At 41.8% G+C, this 19,498-nt stretch overlaps 1 protein-coding gene across 1 annotated transcript in view; it reads right to left on the reverse strand.

Moving 5' to 3' along the window:
- Window positions 1-214: 214 nt before the first annotated feature.
- LOC128070075 (cytochrome b-245 heavy chain) overlaps window positions 215-19,498 on the reverse strand; it is a 31,140-nt gene continuing 11,856 nt past the window's right edge. The window contains exons 6-13 of the mRNA XM_052663381.1: window positions 17,458-17,648; window positions 13,435-13,564; window positions 10,956-11,048; window positions 8,018-8,271; window positions 6,572-6,734; window positions 4,528-4,674; window positions 1,944-2,068; window positions 215-504 (exon numbers count right to left, since the gene is read on the reverse strand). Of these exons, the coding sequence (XP_052519341.1) occupies window positions 378-504; window positions 1,944-2,068; window positions 4,528-4,674; window positions 6,572-6,734; window positions 8,018-8,271; window positions 10,956-11,048; window positions 13,435-13,564; window positions 17,458-17,648 (1,230 nt within the window). The 3' untranslated portion in view covers window positions 215-377. The remainder of the gene's footprint in view (window positions 505-1,943; window positions 2,069-4,527; window positions 4,675-6,571; window positions 6,735-8,017; window positions 8,272-10,955; window positions 11,049-13,434; window positions 13,565-17,457; window positions 17,649-19,498) is intronic.

Here is a 19,498-nt window from a genome sequence, read left to right on the forward strand (position 1 = left end):
GATCACCAAACCTAGAGTCAGATGGCCTAGAGCCAGTCTCAGCTTTAATCTTAGGGAGGTTACTTCACCATTTTGAACCTTTTTTTTTTTTTTATCCTGAAACCTGAGTCTGAGAATCTTTGCCCTACCTTTCCTGGCATTACTGTAAAGGGAAAAAACAAAATGAAAAAAAAAGTTTATATAATTGCTCTGAAAACCATAAAGCTCCATACAAATGCAAATTTATCACCATTAAAAATCTTTGACATTCCTTTCAGGGAAAATCATCACATCATAGTTCCTTTTTCTTTTTTAAAGGGAGGAACTTCTATTATCCACTAGCATTACTTGGTTATTCAGTGGTACAACCCACATTTATTCCTCATGGAAGAGACCAGTTAGAAGTTTTCCTTGTTGAAAATGAAATGCACTCCCCTGGGGCCAGAGTCGGAGTTGGAGATGCACTGCTTATTAAGGGTGTCAGCCAAGGCTTCCGGTCCGCAGAGGAAGACTCCTATTCTGGTACTTTTGGGGAGAAACAGAGAAAGAAAAAGACAGTTTTAGGCTTTGGGATGGGATCAATTACAAAGCACACGGGGAGATTTCCTACTGATTTTAGGCCTCAGAGCAGAGTCTCCTCAGCTCCTTTATCTTTCCACAAATGACAGAGTTCAGGTGACCCTTGGAAGGGTGGCTTGGTCCTGTTTATGGGGGCAGCTGGCTACTTTAAAAGGCAGCTGACTTTATTGAAAACAAAAATGACATTCAAGCAAGATTTATGGAAACTTCTACCACAGAGAAAATGGTGGTGAATTTGTGAGCCTGTGGTCTACTTTGTTTCGGGGCTCTGTGTTCTCAAACACTCCAGCATCTTTTTTTAAAAAATTATTTTTGACCACACCATGGGACATGTGAGAGCTTAGTTCCCTGACCCAGGATCGAACCACACCCTCCTGTACTTGAAGCACGGACTTTTAACCATTGGACCACCAGGGAAGTCACTCCAGTGTCTTAAAATCAGGAACAAACCCACGTTAGGAACGGCAACTCTGCTAACAACTTGGTGTGGCTTCATCCTTCAACTTTTTAGACTCTAAAGCCTTATTCCTCTAGCTGTGGTTTCAGACCAGAGCCCTGGTGTCAGCTTTTCAAGAATACATATTATTGAAGTAGGTCAGCTGTGTTTTTAAATTGTTATGACTTCACACTTTTTTCAAATCTGCCCTAAAATATCTGTTTGGCTTAAATGTCAAAGCTGTGATGATTTGTTCTTTGATGTGACTGTATTTCCAATTCCTTGTTCATGTTAAGATTTCAAGAAAACTCAAAAAGCCATTCAAAGCCAAGAATGCAGATTCTTGGGCCCCACCCCACATATACTAAATCAGCATTTTAAAAAGCTCCTCCAAGTGATTTACATGTTCATTAAAGTGTAAGACGCAATGACGTAAAGAGTGTATTTATGGTGATTTCTTGAGTTTGCCATGTGTTCTAACAAGATAAAAGATCTCTTCAAAGCTTCATAATGACTAAAGCTTTAGTGAGGGCAGGAAGGACCTGGGGTATCTGTCAACTTATGATCTAGGACCCAAAAGCTATACATGAAAATGGGGCCAGTGTCTCCTTAGTAAACAATATAAATCTTGTTGAATTAATAGAAGCAGATACATGAGTGAAATTTAGGAGATAAAAGCAAAGAATAGAGTTACAGGCCTACTTGGGGGCAGCAGGGTTCAGAAAGTCTGAGGTGGGGCCTGGGACTCTGTTTGGAACTCACCAGTCAATGTTGGGTGTGATTTAAAGACTTCTTCTTAAAGTGAGAGATATTTAGAACCTTTTATGAGTGTGAATATAGTTATCTAGATATTTTAGTTTCCAGAATATATAAATTTAGCTGTGTTTGGGAGCTGCTGCTTTACATAGACCGTAAGCCTCAAGAACACTCTGTTGGGGGAACTCCTTACTTGGGGTGTTGACTTCCAATGGTCTTGAACTCATTATCCCAGTTGGGTCGTCCATACAAGGTCTTTTGTTTCAGGCCTGTGATTACATCTTTCTCCTCGTCATGATGCACAGCAAAGTGACTGGCCTGCAGGAATGGACATGAATTTGAATTCAGAAAAAAGAGTCATGCTCTATAAACACACACAGATAGACTAACATATCCCACAAACCAAGCTCTAACTACCCATTCTAAATGTACATATATGAAGCAAGGCATTATGCCAGAAGCTAGAAGGTCAACAACACTGAACACACTGATTTCAAGCCATTTATAGTCTAGAAAGGGAGACCTTGAAGTAAAGAGGTGGGCAATCCTGTTTGTAGACTAAGGTACCATGAATGTCATAGAGGAGGCACAAACATCTCCGTGAGAACAAAGAAGGGAGGACAAGTGGAGGATATGAGAAGGTCTCAGGGTGGCAGCATTTGAGCCGGACTTTAAAGTGTGGGTATGATTTAAATGCTGTTTCACTGTTTTTCTCTCTACAGTACATCTAGCAGTCTGTCCTGAATATACTTCCACTGTTTTGAGAGAATCACTAAGAATTAACACAATCATAGATTAAAATACACTCATATTTTGCTAATGTAATAAGACATCAAACCAAGCCTAAAGCTATTAATAGTCTGTGTGTGGGGGTGGGTGGGGGGGTTGCTTTCTGTTACCATTCTAGGGAGCCTCAGTTTGAACCACAGGTATTTTTTAGTAAAAATGGTTAATTAAATTTAACAATTAAGTCAGATTTTAAATTTACTGGACAGGGGATGGATAATGAGGATGGAAGAGGTTAAGAAGGGTGGTTTCCCTGGTTTAATAATCCTGTAGACACAAAGTTTTGCAAAGAAAAGTAACTATTTTTCAATGCAAAAAATTTTCCACTGGGAAAAAAAACTGGCTTTTGAAAACAACAGAACTGCAGAGCAATTTATATATTATACATTTTCCCCCCTGGGTTTCATTTTTATCAAATTCTGTTGTTTTGTCTTTAAATTGCAGAAGTGACATCTTAAAACCACTTTTTCTAGAGCAGCAATTTTCTTGGTCATGTGGACCGGGACCTATGTTTGTGGGACCTGTGGGACCTACAAAACTTTCTGAAGACTTGGAGGATTTATAATAGGCAATATGCCAAAACCTGAATGAGAAGAAGTCAGTTTTCACAGGTACAAGGTACATGTGAAAAATGTCTCTGATGAGGAGCCAGTGTATGGGTGTGGCCAGTGAGCCAGTGACCAGAAACTCTTGCCTTAGCTCCTCACTCAGGAGGACGGTTGTGCTGTTTCTGGGCCAAGTCATTAATGTTTGTTTATTTAGAAACACATTACCCACTAGGAATCATTAACTTGTTTCTATGTTTCTCAGTCTCATCACTTTAGACATTTGAGGCCAGATAGTTCTTTGTTGTGGCGGGTTGTCTCGTGAATTGTTATCTTATGAATACTTGTAGCTGTAGTTGTTTAATCCATTGAAAATTCACAATTTCATTGCTAAATGTCTCAGGAGGGAGTATATATACATATGTGTACTACACACATGTATACATATATACATACATATATCACCTTCACTAGATATATACTGATTTATTTACAAACAATTATCATGAACTACTGGAAGTGGCTAAGAGTGCAGGTCCTGGAGCATTTATTACTTGGATGCCCTTGGACAAATGACCTAAGCTGTTCTGGGCCTTGGCTTCCCTATCTGTAAAATATGGATAAGAATAATAGCTACTTATAAGGTGGTTGTGAGGATTTAATTAGACAATCTATGTAAACACTAAGAAGAATACTTGGCACAAGCATATGCTTAAGAATTGTTACCAGTTATTATGACTCCTTATTAAATGTATTATGTATATTATAAAACATACATAATACACATTAAAGGAATATATACCCATATATATGCATGTATATTTATGCATGTGTATTTATGGGCTTCCCAGGGGGCTCGGCGGTAAAGAATCTGCCTGCCAATGAAGGAGACCCCTGGGTCTGGAAGATCCCCTGGAGTAGGAAGTAGCAACCCCACTCCAGTATTCTTGCATGGGAAATCCGAGGGACAGAGGAACCTGGCGGGTTACAGTCCATGGGGTCACAAAACAGTCGGACACGACTTAGTGACTAAACAATAGCAACATACATATGCATGTATATATACATATACTCACACACACACACACACACACAGAAAGAGAGTGAGAGATAGCTAATATTATCTTTTCTTCCCGTAACCCAGTGGATCATCTTATCCACCTGGTTCAATACTCCTGGTGGGGGCATTGCTCTAACAAGGTCACAGTCGTGGCTCTGACTTCTTTGTAGGCTCCCCAGCTTTGACCTGTCCCACAGATACCAGCTTTGAATTTAGTCTCAACAGTCTGAACATATGGGCATACTGAGTCAGAGTGAATGCGGTGGATCACCTGAACCCACTGACTATTCTTAAAACCTGTACACAAGCCACTCCAATAGCCAAGGGAAAGTCGGTAAGCCCTGGGTGCTATGGGAGAGACCTGAGATTGGGGATTTTGTCCTTACCTGAGACTCATCCCAGCCAGTGAGGTAGATGTTGTAGCTGAGGAAGCCCGTGTTGTTCTTCTCCTGCATCTGTGTTTCTAGCAGCTGCAGCAGGTCCGCAAACCACTCAAAGGCATGTGTGTCCCGGCAGAGCCAGTAGAAGTAGATCTGAGAGGGGGACAGACCGTGAAGCAGGTTATTTGCTGTTCATTCAGTCATGTCCAACTCTTTGCAACCCCATGGACTGCAGCACGCCAGGCTTCACAGTCCTTCACCATCTTTCGGATTTTGCTCAAACTCATGTGCATTGAGTTGATGATGCCATCCAACCATTATATATATATAATTTTTAAATTGAAGTATCATTGATGTATAGTATTATATAAATCACAAGTGTATAGTAGAGTGATCAATAATTCCAAAGGTTATACCCCATTTATAATTATTATAAATCATTGGCTATATTCCCCATGCTGTATATCCTTGTAGCTTATTTTATTTTTAATAGTTTGTATCTTTTGATCCTCTCCCCCTATGTAGCCCTTCCCTGTCCCTTCTCCCCACTGGTAACCACCAGTTAGTTCTCTATATCTGTGAATTGAGTAGATCTTATTTAAATAGAGACCTATCAGCATTGACATATGGATTTCTACCCTCGCACCTTCCACTTTTCCCTGTTGCTCAGGATGCCTAGAAACATAGGTTTTCAGGAAACTCTAGATATTTGACAAACTAGCTCGCATGAACCTGCTCTGGCCTTTACATAGCAGCATAGTAAATAAACAGCTTGTTCTCAGAAATCTGTAGCTTAAGAAGAAAACATGAGCCCACCATGTGCCCTCTGGGGCTGCTCTTGCCCTCTCAGAATTCCTCACTTCCTTGGACTCTCCTTTTAGAAAGATCAGTAGGATGTTGATGAGCCATGGTTGCCACCATGCAACTTCCCTGCCTGCTACGCCAGACACCTCGGAGTTCTAGGGGAAAAAGTAGTTCTACCCACACCTCCTTAACATTGAAAAGAGGGGAAGGGAGAATGAAAGTCAAAGTAAGCTCCATGTGCCTATTAGAGGTTCTCTCTCAGGAAGATCCCCTGGATAAAGAAATGGTAACCCACTCCAGTATTCTTGCCTGGGAAATCACATGGACAAAGGAGCCTGCTGGGCTACAGACTATGGGGTCGCAAAGACTTGGACACAACTTAGTGACTAAACAACAACAGTCATTAGAGTGACTCAAGCTTTATTAAAGATGTCGTTTCTCAGGCAATGAAACCCAACTTACATGGGACCAAAAATTCCCCTGGGACTTTACTCTGAGGAGACAGCCATAGAAAGTAAAAAAGTAAAAGTGTCATGAAAGGACATGTCTCGTGTCCTCCCCCTGCAAATAAATGTGGGGGAGAGGTGACTGGAAATGGAATCTACCTCAATATCTAACATAAGATGATAGAAAAATTATTCTATATCCTCTCAATGGAACATGAAGGACTCATCAAAAATGATTATTAGCAAGCTTGTGACAACACTGAAAAACACTATATGTTTTCAAAAGAGGGGGACATGAAATTGTACATACTCAATATATGCAACTTTCTAAAAATATATAAACAAGTGGAAAAATGTTGGAAGAGAATTTACCAAAAGGAGAATTACTGGATTGGGATTGTGAACACTTTAGCTCTCTCTCTTCTGAATTTCTAGTAATACCATGCAAATATGGTATATTACTTTCAATAATAGGCCTGGTCCTATAGAACCACATTTATTTGTTTGTTTGGTGGTGCTGCGAGGCTTGTGGGATCTTAGTTCCCTGACCAGGCATTGAACCTGAAACCCTTGGCAGTGAAAGTGCTGAGTCCTAACCACTGGAACACCAGGTAAGTCGCAGAGACACCTTTAATTTATCAAATAGCCCTTTTGTGAGAAGCCTGCCTCTCTGAAACCACCCAGAACTTGTCTTCACTTTGCCTGATCTCTGCCAGCCACTGCCCTGATGGCTCTTTGAAGCTTCACTTGGCAGAGTGTGATGACCAGTCCAAGCTCTCTGAAAAAAAGAAAGAACCTACCTTTTTGAGCCTCAGATTTGGGGCTTTATTGCAATATTTGTACCAGACCGACTTGAGGATGGATGCAAAGGGCGTAACCCCGATCCCTGCTCCCACTAACATCACCACCTCATAACTGAACACGTCTTCACTGGCAGTGCCAAAGGGCCCGTCAACAGCTACCCTGGAGGGAAGTATGGGGGGAGATGGTTACACAGATGTCTTGCTCTTCAGAGGCGGAGGGGGCACACATTATCACTGGGGGTGTGCAATACATCACTTCAAACCGGGACAATGTATTGATGATGTGGCACTTTCTTCTGTGAGACGGCTTTCAAGTAACCAACTCGGTGTGAACATTGGGGTGGGAAGTAAGAAGAGAAATTTTTAGCTAACTGAAAATATGTGGTAACTCTCAGGGGTATTTTTTCCCGTACCTCCCTTCACACATCAAACACATACACACTCACATACACACTCACACACACATGTCTGTGTTTTGCCAGGGCAGCCCGTACTTGAAATTCTTGCACATTAAAGTGAGAATTTTCCATGCTATAATATTTTATGAATTTATTATCTCCACTTTTCATTTGTCTAGTCATTGAGTTATTTGACCAACTTTTCTTCAGCATTTACTAAGTACCTGACACCATGTTAGGCATGTGGGAAGAAGGAGGCCAACTGAGTAAGATCTGGCATGCATGCATGCTTAGTCACTTCAGTCGTGTCTGACTCTTTGCGACCCTATGGACTGTGGCCCGCCAGGCTCATCTGTCCATGGGATTCTCCAGGCAAGAGTACTGGAGTGGGTTGGTGTGCCCTCCTCCAGGGGATCTTCCCGACCCAGGGATCGAACCAGAGTGTCTTATGTCTCCTGCATTGGCAGGCAGGTTCTTTACCACTAGCGCCACCTGGCATTTCCCCTCAAATAATGTATAGCAATTAAATTTTAAGTATAGCTTTGATTGAAAGTTAATATACCTTGACCTTGACCCTTACAAATGTAAAGGCATTGGGGAATATTCAGGATTAACATATGATTCAAATATTTTATATTTTACATAAGATTTATACAGATATGCATAAACAGCTTCCCTGGTGGCTCAGATGGTAAAGAATCTGCCTGCAATGCAGAAGACACAGGAGACCAGGGTTCGATCCCTGGGTCAGGAAGATCCCCTGGAGAACTGAAGGGCAACCCACTCCAGTATTCTTGCCTGGATAATTCCATGGACAGAGGAGCCTGGTGGGCTACAGTGCATGGGGTCTCAAAGAGTCGGACACGACAGACTAACACTTCACCACATGTAATATGGGGAACACAGAGATCGTTACCTCTGTTTGTAGAATCCGTGTGTTTTGTCAAGACTCAGGGGCTACTGGAGTAAGAGATGGGAGAAGCAAAGCTATTTAGTGACATATTTTCCTGAATGCATGCACCTTTGTAACAGGCACTCTACTCACTTTGGTAGTTTCCAGGCATCTTGAAACTCCTGCTTATCACAGCCACAAGCTTTGAAGAGTCCCTCTGTCCAGTCCCCCACGATGCGGATATGGATGCTAAAAAAGTCTTCTTCGGGGGCAGAGGTCAGGGTGAAAGGGTGCCACTCCAGCTTAGATACCACAGGACACTTGACGAAAATGTATTGGCCCACCTCCATCTTGAATCCCTTCTTCTTCATCTGGAGCTCGATGGTTTTGAAAGGGTGAGTGACCACCTACGGAAATAAAACATGTCTCTGGAAATGCCCCTTTCTCCCAGTACTTGTCTTGTCAGTGTCTGTATGGATAAGAGGCTCAGCTAAGAGGCCCCACCCAGGTCCCTTCTTCAGGGCCAACAGAGTAGTTCTTCCAGCAAACGAATCTCTTACTGGGAATAGCCCTTGGCTGTAGCCAGTGGCCCACAATGAGCTCTGATGCAGGGACCCAAAGGCCTGGCCCTTGTCCTCACTTTCGGACAACTCCCAGGGGCCATCCCAGCTCCAGCACTTCCTGTAGGATCAGCTGAGGCTGCAGTTGCAACCACTTTGACAGCCACCCATTTCCTTCCCCCAGTCCTGCCTTTTTTTCTTTTACAAGTTCCTCTCCTGAGAACACGCCCCGATAAGCCTTCTGCATGCAGTTCTCTGTCTCTGAGTCTTGGCTAGGGAATTCAACCTAAGACTCTGGCTTACTGTGATTTTTTTTTCCTCTAAGAAATCAAGGCAGTGGCTAGAAACAGGAAGAAGGGATGGTTTCCTACTCAGCCTTCCTGTTTCCCCAGGGGGATGATCAAGAGCCTTAGCAGCCAGACAGAGGCAGAAGGTGACCCCGTTGACAGTTATATAGCAACGTCCCCCAAACTAAGCCTAAGGTGCTGGCCTGTCTTTGTCCCAAGTCCCACCTTGAGCCTGCTTGATTTCATGCATTGTTTCTGTTTCTCCCTACTTGGGAAGTACACCATTCATCTCTCCCAAAGCCAGGTTCCACCCACCCATTGTTCGTTCTCCATGTACCTGAATGTTCATAATAGCTTTGTTTGCAACAGCAAAATAATTTGGAAACAGTCCAAATGCCCATCAACTGGTGAGTTGGTAAATAAAAATAAAAATAGAACACAACAAAATGCTTTCATTGTAATATGCTGTTTCTGTGATGATTCCTGAGATCTTAGAAGGTCTTTATATGTACAACAGAAAACAAACCAAGGGACATCAAAGGAAAAGAAAATCAATAGAAACAAAAGAGCAGTCTCCTAATGTTGAGTAAGGGGCTTCTCTGGTAGCTCGGTGGTAAGGAATCCACGTGTGACGCAAGAGACACAGGAGACACTGGTTCAATCCCTCGGTTGGGAAGATCCCCTGGAGGAAGGCATGGCAACCCACTCCAGTATTCTTGCTTGGAAAATCCCATGGACAGAAGAGCCTGACAGGCTACAGTCCATGGGGCTGCAAAGAGTTGGACACGACTGAAGGGACTGAGCACAATGTTGACTGATACTGCTGAGCTTTACTTTTCATGACTGAGGAGTAGGAGAATGGGAAATCCTTTTAAGAAAAATTGTCAAATGTTTCCAAAATTTGTGATTCAAATATAACTTAAATGACAAGGCTGCAACCCATGGACCTTCATCACTGAATTAAGGAGGTGTAAAGCTTCATTTTGAAAACAAAGATTGATGAAAATGACTTCGAAAATTACGCTGCTCACATTGCAATTTTGTGTGGTGAACATGATTTTTACCATATTGCAATGTTGCCACCACAGGCAACACTGGGATAGGAGGGAGTAAAATGTCCTAGTGGACAACACAGTCACAAAATACTTTTGGATAGTACTTCGTTTCTTACATGTGTTGACATGAGAAGAAAATGGATATTCATTTTATTCACAGGAAAACAAGTTTGCCTTAGAAATAGGCCTAGCAGAAACACTTGTCTGGTTAGTTCATTTTGGTCTAGTAAGGGAAATTTTGTGGTTGCTCTTTTTGCTGATCTGTAGGCTTTTTCTCATACAATATAAATATCATAAAAGGAGAACTGTTGTGGCTTCCTATATTTCAAGATCTCCATTGCCAGCTGGACTACGTTCCTATGACCTTCCATAGGGGTCCAGAAAGAAGAGGTAGGTGGACAGGAAGGTTTTGTGTGTTTTGCAAAAGCAACCCATGGTAAACTTTGGTAAATACTTTTTGAACTGAATTGAATTCAATTTTATTTGATAAAAATAGTCTTGTCTGATGTTTCCTGAAACTATAAGGTAATTCTATTTTTATTTATTTAGTTAGATATTTATTTATTTAGTGATAAGAAGTGGCATCGACATGAGGGGAATAAACCACTATATATTTGAAGTTACCAGACTCAACTCTCAATGAAGTTTAGTTAGCTTACTAAAGACTTTGAGGATGTTACCTCTGATATTCTGTTACTACATACAAAGCACAGAGGAGGAGGCAAAGAGGACCTGGGGAATGATCTCTATCTCAGTAAGACCTGCCCTGGTTCCCTGATTCTTTCAGCATCTGAATATTTTAAGGCTCAATAAATGACCTTTGTGACCTTTTGAACTCATCTCTTTGCTTCTTTACTCTTAACTAATCACATCATCCCTCATGCCTCTCCCCTTAACACACACACACACACACACACACACACACACACACACACACACCACAAATTTATTTACATAAAATATTTGCATTCATTTTTCAACAGAAAATGTTAAATTCTAGTTTCCCCAATGAAAAGGTCCAATCATTTGATTATCAGGCTAGGGGCATTGAAACAAACCATAGGTCATCGCTCTGCCCTAAGTTGAATCAAAAGAAACCAAGTAAAAGACAGCTCTGACAGTGTTGTAAAGAACTTGGGTAGACTTGTCCATGATATAGTTAGATAGTCATTCCTAAGCCAGTGCCTACCTTGGTGATGACCACCTTCTGTTGAGATCGCCAAAACCGTACCAACCTCTCACAGAGATACAGGAACATGGGACCCACTATCCATTTCCAAGTCTGTAATCAGAACAAACAATGAAAAAAGCATGTGTTAAGGGGTGGTAGTTAATAAAAGATTCACGGGGACAAAACATTTTAGAAATGCAATTAACATTTGTGGGCTTGTTTAAATATTTGATATTATATTAGTAAATTTCTCCTATAAAAAAATGCATGAAAATACCTAAAGTTAAAATAAATTTCTGAGCCAGTAAAAATGAACATTCTCTTTGGTCACATTGGGGAACTATATCTACAGTATGAAACTCTCCCAAGAGGAACTGCCCACAAGAATGGGATTTCCTCCTATTGTTGCAATAGGAGTTGTGAGAATCCTACAGCAGAGTAAAGGTGGTTTTGGAATTAACGTTTCTCTAAAGGACAGCATTTCAAAAACATCATATTTTTAATGTAACATTGCAATTACTTTCTCTCAGTCACGTAGTCAAAGCTTGATTCGTCACAAGATAAGAAATTTCATGTAAGAATTTAGCTGTTTCTCCAATATTCTGGCAAGTTCTCAGAGCAATGCACTTGCTGAATAAGGACAGATCCAGAGATTTTTAGCTTTTTCTAGAGTCCCCTCTTGTCAGAATCTGCAATGTTTCAGACCACTGGAATTACTCTGTGGCATTGTTGGCTGTCCAGAAATATTTAGACCAAACAGATCCATCCTGGGATTCAGTCAATTAGGTTCCTAGTTGAATATCTGAAGTAGCAAAGAATTTTAGAAGGTGATATCATCTTAAATACGACATTCCAGAAGGGATTCCAAGAGGGAAAGAAATCTCAGAGGACTTTCCGTACTCTCACTAATGATCTTCCTATGAAAATTTTTAAGAAACTTATTGTTGGAAGTTGAGAGCACCCAAATAGCCCTATCTCCAATCAAACTTGAAAAATATCTGCCTGGAGGTCATAAATTCTCTGCTACTGGCCTTCATTTTCATGGGACAGGTTTTTCAAACCATCTAGCATTATCCATCTATTTCCTGGGGGCCACCTGGGGCCACATTGAATGGAACCAGGTGTTGGACATCACCTCTAATCTTCCCAGAAACCCAGGAGCATTTCTGAGGTAGGTGTCTGCTAAGGTAGTAGCATTCTGACTCCAGGTGTCTTCAAGGAAATGTGCCTTTCCCAACTCAGAAGAGGATCTGCAATACAGTTCCCTTTTAATCCTTTCTATTGATGTCTCTGGGCTTCCCTGGTGGCTCAGCAGTAAAGAATCCACCTGCCATGAAGGACATGTGGGTTCAGTCCCTGGGTTGGGAAGATCCCTGGGAGAAGGAAATGGCAACCCACTCCAGTATTCTTGCCTGGAGAATCCCATGGACAGAGGAGCCTGGTGGGCTACAGTCCATAGGGTTGCAAAGAGTCGGATGAGACTGAGTGACTAAAACAACAACAACTGATGTCTCTATGTAGTGGGGGTAGTTCAGTGATGTGTCTGGTTACTTTCATTGATAAGTAAGGATGCTGAAAGATGTTAAGTCGTCTAGATGCTGTTTCTAGAGGAAGAGTACTCCTATATTAGCAGAGTAGGGAAAAAGGAAGGAGAAACGGGATGGTAAATTTGCATTTATATTATACTGTGTTTAAGGACACAATTAATGATACTTTTCAGAAGACCTATACAAACGTTGATTTTTGCTTAGTTTTATACCAATAGCTGACATAGTAACCAATAATGTGTATTGCTTGCCAATGGGGGAAAAGGTATGAAAATCATAGGGTTCAATTCTCACTCTATGGAACAGAGATATTGAGAATAAACAAAATGGAGTTCTTGAGAGTTCCCAACAAAAGGGAAATATTTTAGCATCCTTTCCCTTGGTCACCCTTGCCACACTCCTGCTCTGCCACGAAGTGCCACTGGGTGTTGGCATGAACCTAGCTCTCCAGTCTCCTTTATTCACAGACAGGACCTCCTGATACCTAATGGCAGCCCTATGTACCATCTCACAAATTTCTACTCAGCTCTGAAAGCTGGATAGAAAATCTTATTTCCTGGTATCTGAGGAGGTTCCTGGCTCCTTATATTATAAATCATTATCTGAGCTTTCCAATTCAGCTCAGGATGGAATCCCTCTGAAAATCATTAACTGATATTATCATGGCCATCATATCCAGAAGAGATGGAAGTTCTTGAATCCAAATGCACTTTAAAAAAACAATACTTTTCCAAGTTTTATATGAGCATGCTCATATCAGACTAATGTAAAGGTTACTTTTCAAGAACTAATTCTAGACAATTAGCATAGCAGAAAAACACTGGATACTTAACCTAGCAGTTCCATGACATTCATAATGGACAACTCTATGACATTTGTATGTATTTCTTAGATGTAGTTTGAAGATTATTGGTAATGAAACTATAATAGCAACAATGGGTTGTACGTACCATAGGAGGGTTCCCAGAGAACTCTGGGATTGGACAGTTCTTTATTTTTCCCCACTCTGAGATGTTTTGATAACAGTTTCTTGGTTGGTGTTTCAATAAACTCTCTGCAGTCTGCCCACGTACAATCTGCCTGAGGAGGAAATGTAAGTCTTGACCATTTAGAAATGAGACATTAAGTTCTTAATTTTTTGAGATTCTGGACATGTTTTTAGTATTCTAATATGGGTCTTATACTTCTGATTTACAAGCAATATCTTATTGCCTCCTCCCAATAGATTAGAGGAAGGGAAAAATGCATGATCTTTAGCAATAGAAAAAAAATTATATGGGGACTTCCCTGCCAGTCCAGTGGCTGAGATTCCAAGCTTCTACCGCAGGGGATGTGGGTTTGATCCCTGGTCTGGGAACTAAGGTCCCACATCCCACATGCTGCACAGCATAGCCAAAAAAAAGAGAAAAAGAATAAAAAGGAAAAATGTATGATGGCACAAAGGATATTTATATGTAACATTACATCTACAGGGTAAGTTTTGGATCATCCATACATGTTTTCTGAAGTGCAACATTTGTGCTTCTGTTTCAAATATTATTCTCATTTAGAAACAAAAACAGAAAAACTGCAAATCTATGAGAGCAACTGCTGATGGGTACAGAGTCTTTCTGAAAATTAGAACAAGATGCCCCGCCTCTTTGAGGACAGCCCTACAGGCAAAGAGTTTGGCCAGCAGAGCATGGACTAATTTCATTCCCATTGGCCAGGTATGCTTGTGTAGTTGACAACCCATACAACCATCTACAGTAGCCCTGAGGCTTGGTATAGATCCTTTATTTGTTTTTTCAAAGTTGTCTAAATTAAATCAAAAGGCTGAAATTCACTTGAGATGACTTTGTGGAGATATGCCATTCTCACAGACATCAACACTGATAGTATGTTCCCTGAAATGCTCAGAGCCCATTCACTTCAATAAGTATTAATTGAGCAACTACTATAACATAAGACAATGCAGGTTGAGTAGGAACTGGTGGAGGGAGGCACAAAGTTGAAAGAGTCAGGTCTCTGGTCTCTAGAAACATAAATGGCAAGGTCTTCAGAATCCTTGCCTGGACTATAGACAGAGGAGCCCAGCGGGCTGTAGTCCATGGGGTCACAAAGAGTCGGGCATGACTGAGTGAGTAACACTAACATTTCAAAATATATAAGATGACACATAGAAGGCCCTTTGTAAAAGTTTGGGCCACTTGGTATATTCAGAGGATGTTTTACTTCAAGGTCATTAACCATTGCTTTCTATCCCTAGGTCCTAGGGAAGAGAATTACCATGTGTTGAGCATCTGTCATGTGCCAGGTATGGGAAAGGCACTGTACACAAATTATTTCAGTTGGTTTTCATAACAGGCCTGAAATGTAAGCACCCTCATTTTACATATGTGGACCCTGAGGCTTAGAGAGACCAGGTAACTAGAAGCAGAATGATTTGCTGAAAGCAATTCTGGACCCAAGCCAGACAGCCTTGATTTCACATCCCACATCCACCCCTTGCTAATTTAGTGGCAAATTGGGCAAGTTATTTTACTTGTTTTGAGCCTCAGTTTCTTCAGCTGTAGGATAGGCATGTGTGTGCATGCTAAGTCTCTTCAGTCATGCCCGACTCTTTGTGAGCCTATGGACTGTAGCCCGCCAGGCTCCTCTGTCCATGGGATTCTCTAGGCAAGAATACTGGAGTGGGTTCCATGCCCGCCTCCAGGGGATCTTCCCGACCAGGGATTGAACCTGCATCTCTTATGTCGCCTGCATTGGAAGGTAGGTTCTTCACCCCTAATGCCACCTGGGAAGCCCATAAGATAGGCATAAGTACCTCATTAAAAGTTTATTTTGGGAATCAACTGGCATGATGCATATAAGACTCCCGCACAAAGTAATGATCCAACAAATGATAACTATTAGAGTTCTTAATGCTCAAGATCACATGGGGAGTGATAGAAAAAAAAAAAAACTGACTTTCTTCTCTTCTCAGTGCCAAGACTGGAAGTCAGAAAACCTGCATTTTAATCCCAGTTCAGCTGCTACCTAGCTATGAGACTAAGAATCAGTCAACCAGTGTAAGTGGCAGATTTTCCTCAGGTGGAGAACAGGGAACATATCTGTCCTCTGCCTGCTCCACAGTAAGATAAATATCTGTGAGGGACTTCCTTGGCAGTCCAGTGATTAAGTCTCTGCACTACAAATGCAGGGGGCACAGTTTCAATCCCTGGTTGGGAACTAATATACCACATGATCCATGGCCAAAAAAAAAAAAGATACAAATCTATGAATCTATACAAATGTAAAGTGGTGGAATTACTCAGCTAGAGAGGGGAAGAGATTAATTTTTTTTCTCTAGGAGTCTCTGAAACAACTGGATGATGACCGAGTTCCGTTTAAAGATACTCATTGGTTTAAGAGGGTTTTCCAGTAGTCATGGATGGATGTGAGAGTTGCACTATAAAGAAAGGCGGGAGGAGAAGGGGACGACAGAGGATGAGATGGTTGGATGGCATCATCAACTCTATGGACATGAGTGTGAGTAAGCTCAGGGAGTTGGTGATGGATAGAGAAGCCTAGCATGCTGCAGTCCACGGGATCACAAAGAGTAGGACATGACAGAGCGACTGAACTGAATTGAAAGAGTCTTTGTCTATACCGATTTTTCAGTGCTTAGAAAGGGATGACCAGGGGTCAGGGTCTGCAAGTTGATCAAGAATGCACATGAGGAGAGGGAACTATATTCAATATTTGGTAATAAACCATAATGGAAAAGAAGATGAAAAAGAATGTATAAGTGAGTTATTTTGCCATATACCTGAAACTAACATGACATGGTACCTCAACTATATTTCAATAAAACATTTTTTAAAAAGAATGCACATGAGGGGTTGCCACAGGCTGCTTCTCCCCACCCTTCCCCTTTTCATACTCAAGTCTCAGCCACTTCTAGGCTGACTTGACTCAGAGCAGAGTCACTGAGCCTTGAGCACCTACTTCCTCTACTCTTAGTTATATGCAGCCCCGTACCCACTGGGGAACTTCCCAGGCCTGCTTTTGCGTGCAGGTGGGAGAATCGGCTAGTGTGAAACAGTAGAAAAAGGAAGCCTGGTATGAAACAGGGGTCCCAATAAGGCAAATTCTCTCAACCGCACATCCAGGCACTGAGTGTCTCTAGGACAGATTCATCACTGCCTGCCTTAGCCCCTCTGAGTTCCAATCCCATCTAAACCACTGATAAACTGGTGATGGCTTGGCTACATACTGGGTTAGCCAAAAAGTTCATTTGGGTTTGTCCATAGGATGGTACAGAAAAAGCCAAATTAACTTTCTGGCCAACCCTGTAAACTTTTTTAGTCTGTTTCCTTGTCTATCATTTCCCCAGTAAATGAGGACAGTAAGAGCACGTCTTCCTTTTACAGGTTAAAAGAAACATGCCTGTCACAGATGCTCAATAGAAGCTAGGTCTTCCCTTTATTATGTTAGGATGCTTGAAGGCAATAACCATGTGTTTCTCATTCTAGTATTCCCCACTGTGTCTGAGATTGGCCCTCATATACAGTAGGTAATCAGTGAATGATTGGCTTGAATCAAAACTCATTGAACTACAGCAGACCCTTTCACCTGATGAATCATTACCCTCCCTGGTTTGGGAGTTTGTCTAATTTACGAGGGATTAAGCCATGGGAAACATCATTGCAGACGTCCAAGACTCTACCAGCACTCTCAGCATGCTTTGTATATGCTTGCAAAGATGTTCAAAACTTTGGTGTATTTTTCAAGTTTGCTATAAATAACTGCACTATGAATAGTTATGAGTCGCATACCAGAAACTAAAGTGGTACTGAGTGGTTTTTATCAAAGTGACTTCTGTTTTCACCTCTTATTCTCTCAACAGACAGGCTGATCACACCAAGACAAGGTCACTGTGCCTCTAACAGAATACCATGTCTGGGAACTGAGGGGCATAAAGTACTTGGCTTTGGAGTTTAAATACTCACTGAACTCCATGGATGGCGAGACCAATGAAGAAGATCACAAAGAGATGGTGTGTGTACCAAAACACTTCAAAATAAGACCTCCGGATGGTTTTGGTGGAGGACGTGATAATTAATATCAGGCACAGTGTAATGACGACTCCGGTGATGCCTGCCACCCGAGTCACAGCCACATACAGGCCTCCTTCAGGATTCTGTAAAATACACAGACACAGACAAAAACACACACACATTATTTGTATGCTCTCAGATGCAGGACTCCCTATCTATAGAGTGTCCAATGAACAGGGAAATAGGTATGTTCTTTCCTTCTTTAGATAATCCTAACCATCCCTCAATAGGGTGGTATAGACTTTGAATTGTTGTTGTTTAGTTTCTCAGCTGTGGCTGACTCTCTTGCGACTCCATTGACTGTAGCCCACTAGGCTCCTCTGTCCATGGAATTCTCCAGACGAGAATACTGGAGTGGGTTGCCATTTCCTTCTCAGGGGATCTGCGTGACCCAGGGATCAAACCCATGTCTCCTACACTGTCAGGAGGATTCTTTACCACTGAGCCATCAGGGAAGCCCATACAGACTTAGAATGGATAGTTCCAAACTAAAAGTCTTACATGGTTGAGGTGTCATAGGAAATATCAACTGATATACAGAAGTAGTTCTCAGTATCAGAAGAAAGGACATTTGTCAACTCTATGTCCTAAAAGGGTCAGAAGCTCTTTTCCTGCTTTGATTTGGAAAGTGTCATAATGCTTAGCTTGTAAAAGTATTCTGGGCATGCCACATCTTAGGCTATGTTCCTCCAAAGCAGATCCTGAGATGAGGATTCATGGGTAAGTGATTTTGAAAGAATGTGCTCCTGAAGAAACTGGTAAGAGAATGGTTAACAGGACAGGAAAGAGGAACATGTCAAGTCAAATAAGGGTGTTGTTCAGTGGCTTAGTTGTATCCCATGGACTGCAGACCACCAGGCTCCCCTGTCCTCCACTACGTCCTGGAGTTTGCTCAAATTCATATCCATTGAGTCGGTGATGCTATCTAACCATCTCATCCTCTGCTGTCCCCTTTTCCTTTGCCTTCAATCTTTCCCTGCATCAGGGTCCTTTCCGAGAGGGTGATTTTGGGCCAAATCTTCAGCCTGATGCTGCAGGGAAACTGCAGAGGGTCAAACACATCTCAGTGTTTATCCTGACTAAACACATCTCAGTGTTTATCCTGACTAGAGGCAAAGAAGCTGGGTTTTTATGGCCCAAACCCATCAGTTATTGGTTAAGACCAGCTCAGCGAGATAGCTATCTAGGCCCTTTCAGATCTTGGAGCTTGTGGAGAAAGGGCCTCCAGTAGCCCCAGGGCAATCCTCTGAGGAAGAAACACAAATACAGGCAATTGAAAGGAAGCACACAGAAGGGCAGGGGAGCACAGACAACAGAAGCGTGATCTGGGCCCAGCACTGCAGTGTCAGCTCACTTGATATGTTTGCAGTGCCACCTCTATGTATCATGGTATAAATAAAAGAAAAGTCATCCAAGACATCATACAAAGAGAATTCCTATTTTATTTGATGCTGTTTAATTCTGTCCCTAAATAGATCACATTTTTTAATATCAGCCTGAGGATAATGATTTCTGCAAAATTAAAGGACTTTTTTGGAATCTAAACAGACAACAAAATGTGTTTAGAATTCAGTGTATAGTGAGTGATTCGATTCAGATATCCTACCCAACCACTGGGCACATGAAAATGATTTTGACCTTCTCCCTCTGAGTGTAGAAGGCTCTGGCAACTACTGGAAGGGAAGAAGTCCTTGCCTATGGATGGCCCATATGGCTGCTGCTGGAGCAATTAGCAGACAGAGGCCACCTCTCAGATGTTGTAAGCAAGGAAGAGGAAAAGCATTGCTGATGGGTATCAGCTGGTGGCTGAGCTGGTATTAACACCTCAGCCAGAAGCTTCCCTATTTCACATAAACAGTTTCATAGAACACCAACATCAGACAAGGTCATTCTGTGACCTTGTCATTCAAGACCAGTCAAGACAAACACATGC

The sequence above is a fragment of the Budorcas taxicolor genome, chromosome X (assembly GCF_023091745.1).
Source record: "Budorcas taxicolor isolate Tak-1 chromosome X, Takin1.1, whole genome shotgun sequence".
Lineage (NCBI taxonomy): Eukaryota > Metazoa > Chordata > Mammalia > Artiodactyla > Bovidae > Budorcas > Budorcas taxicolor.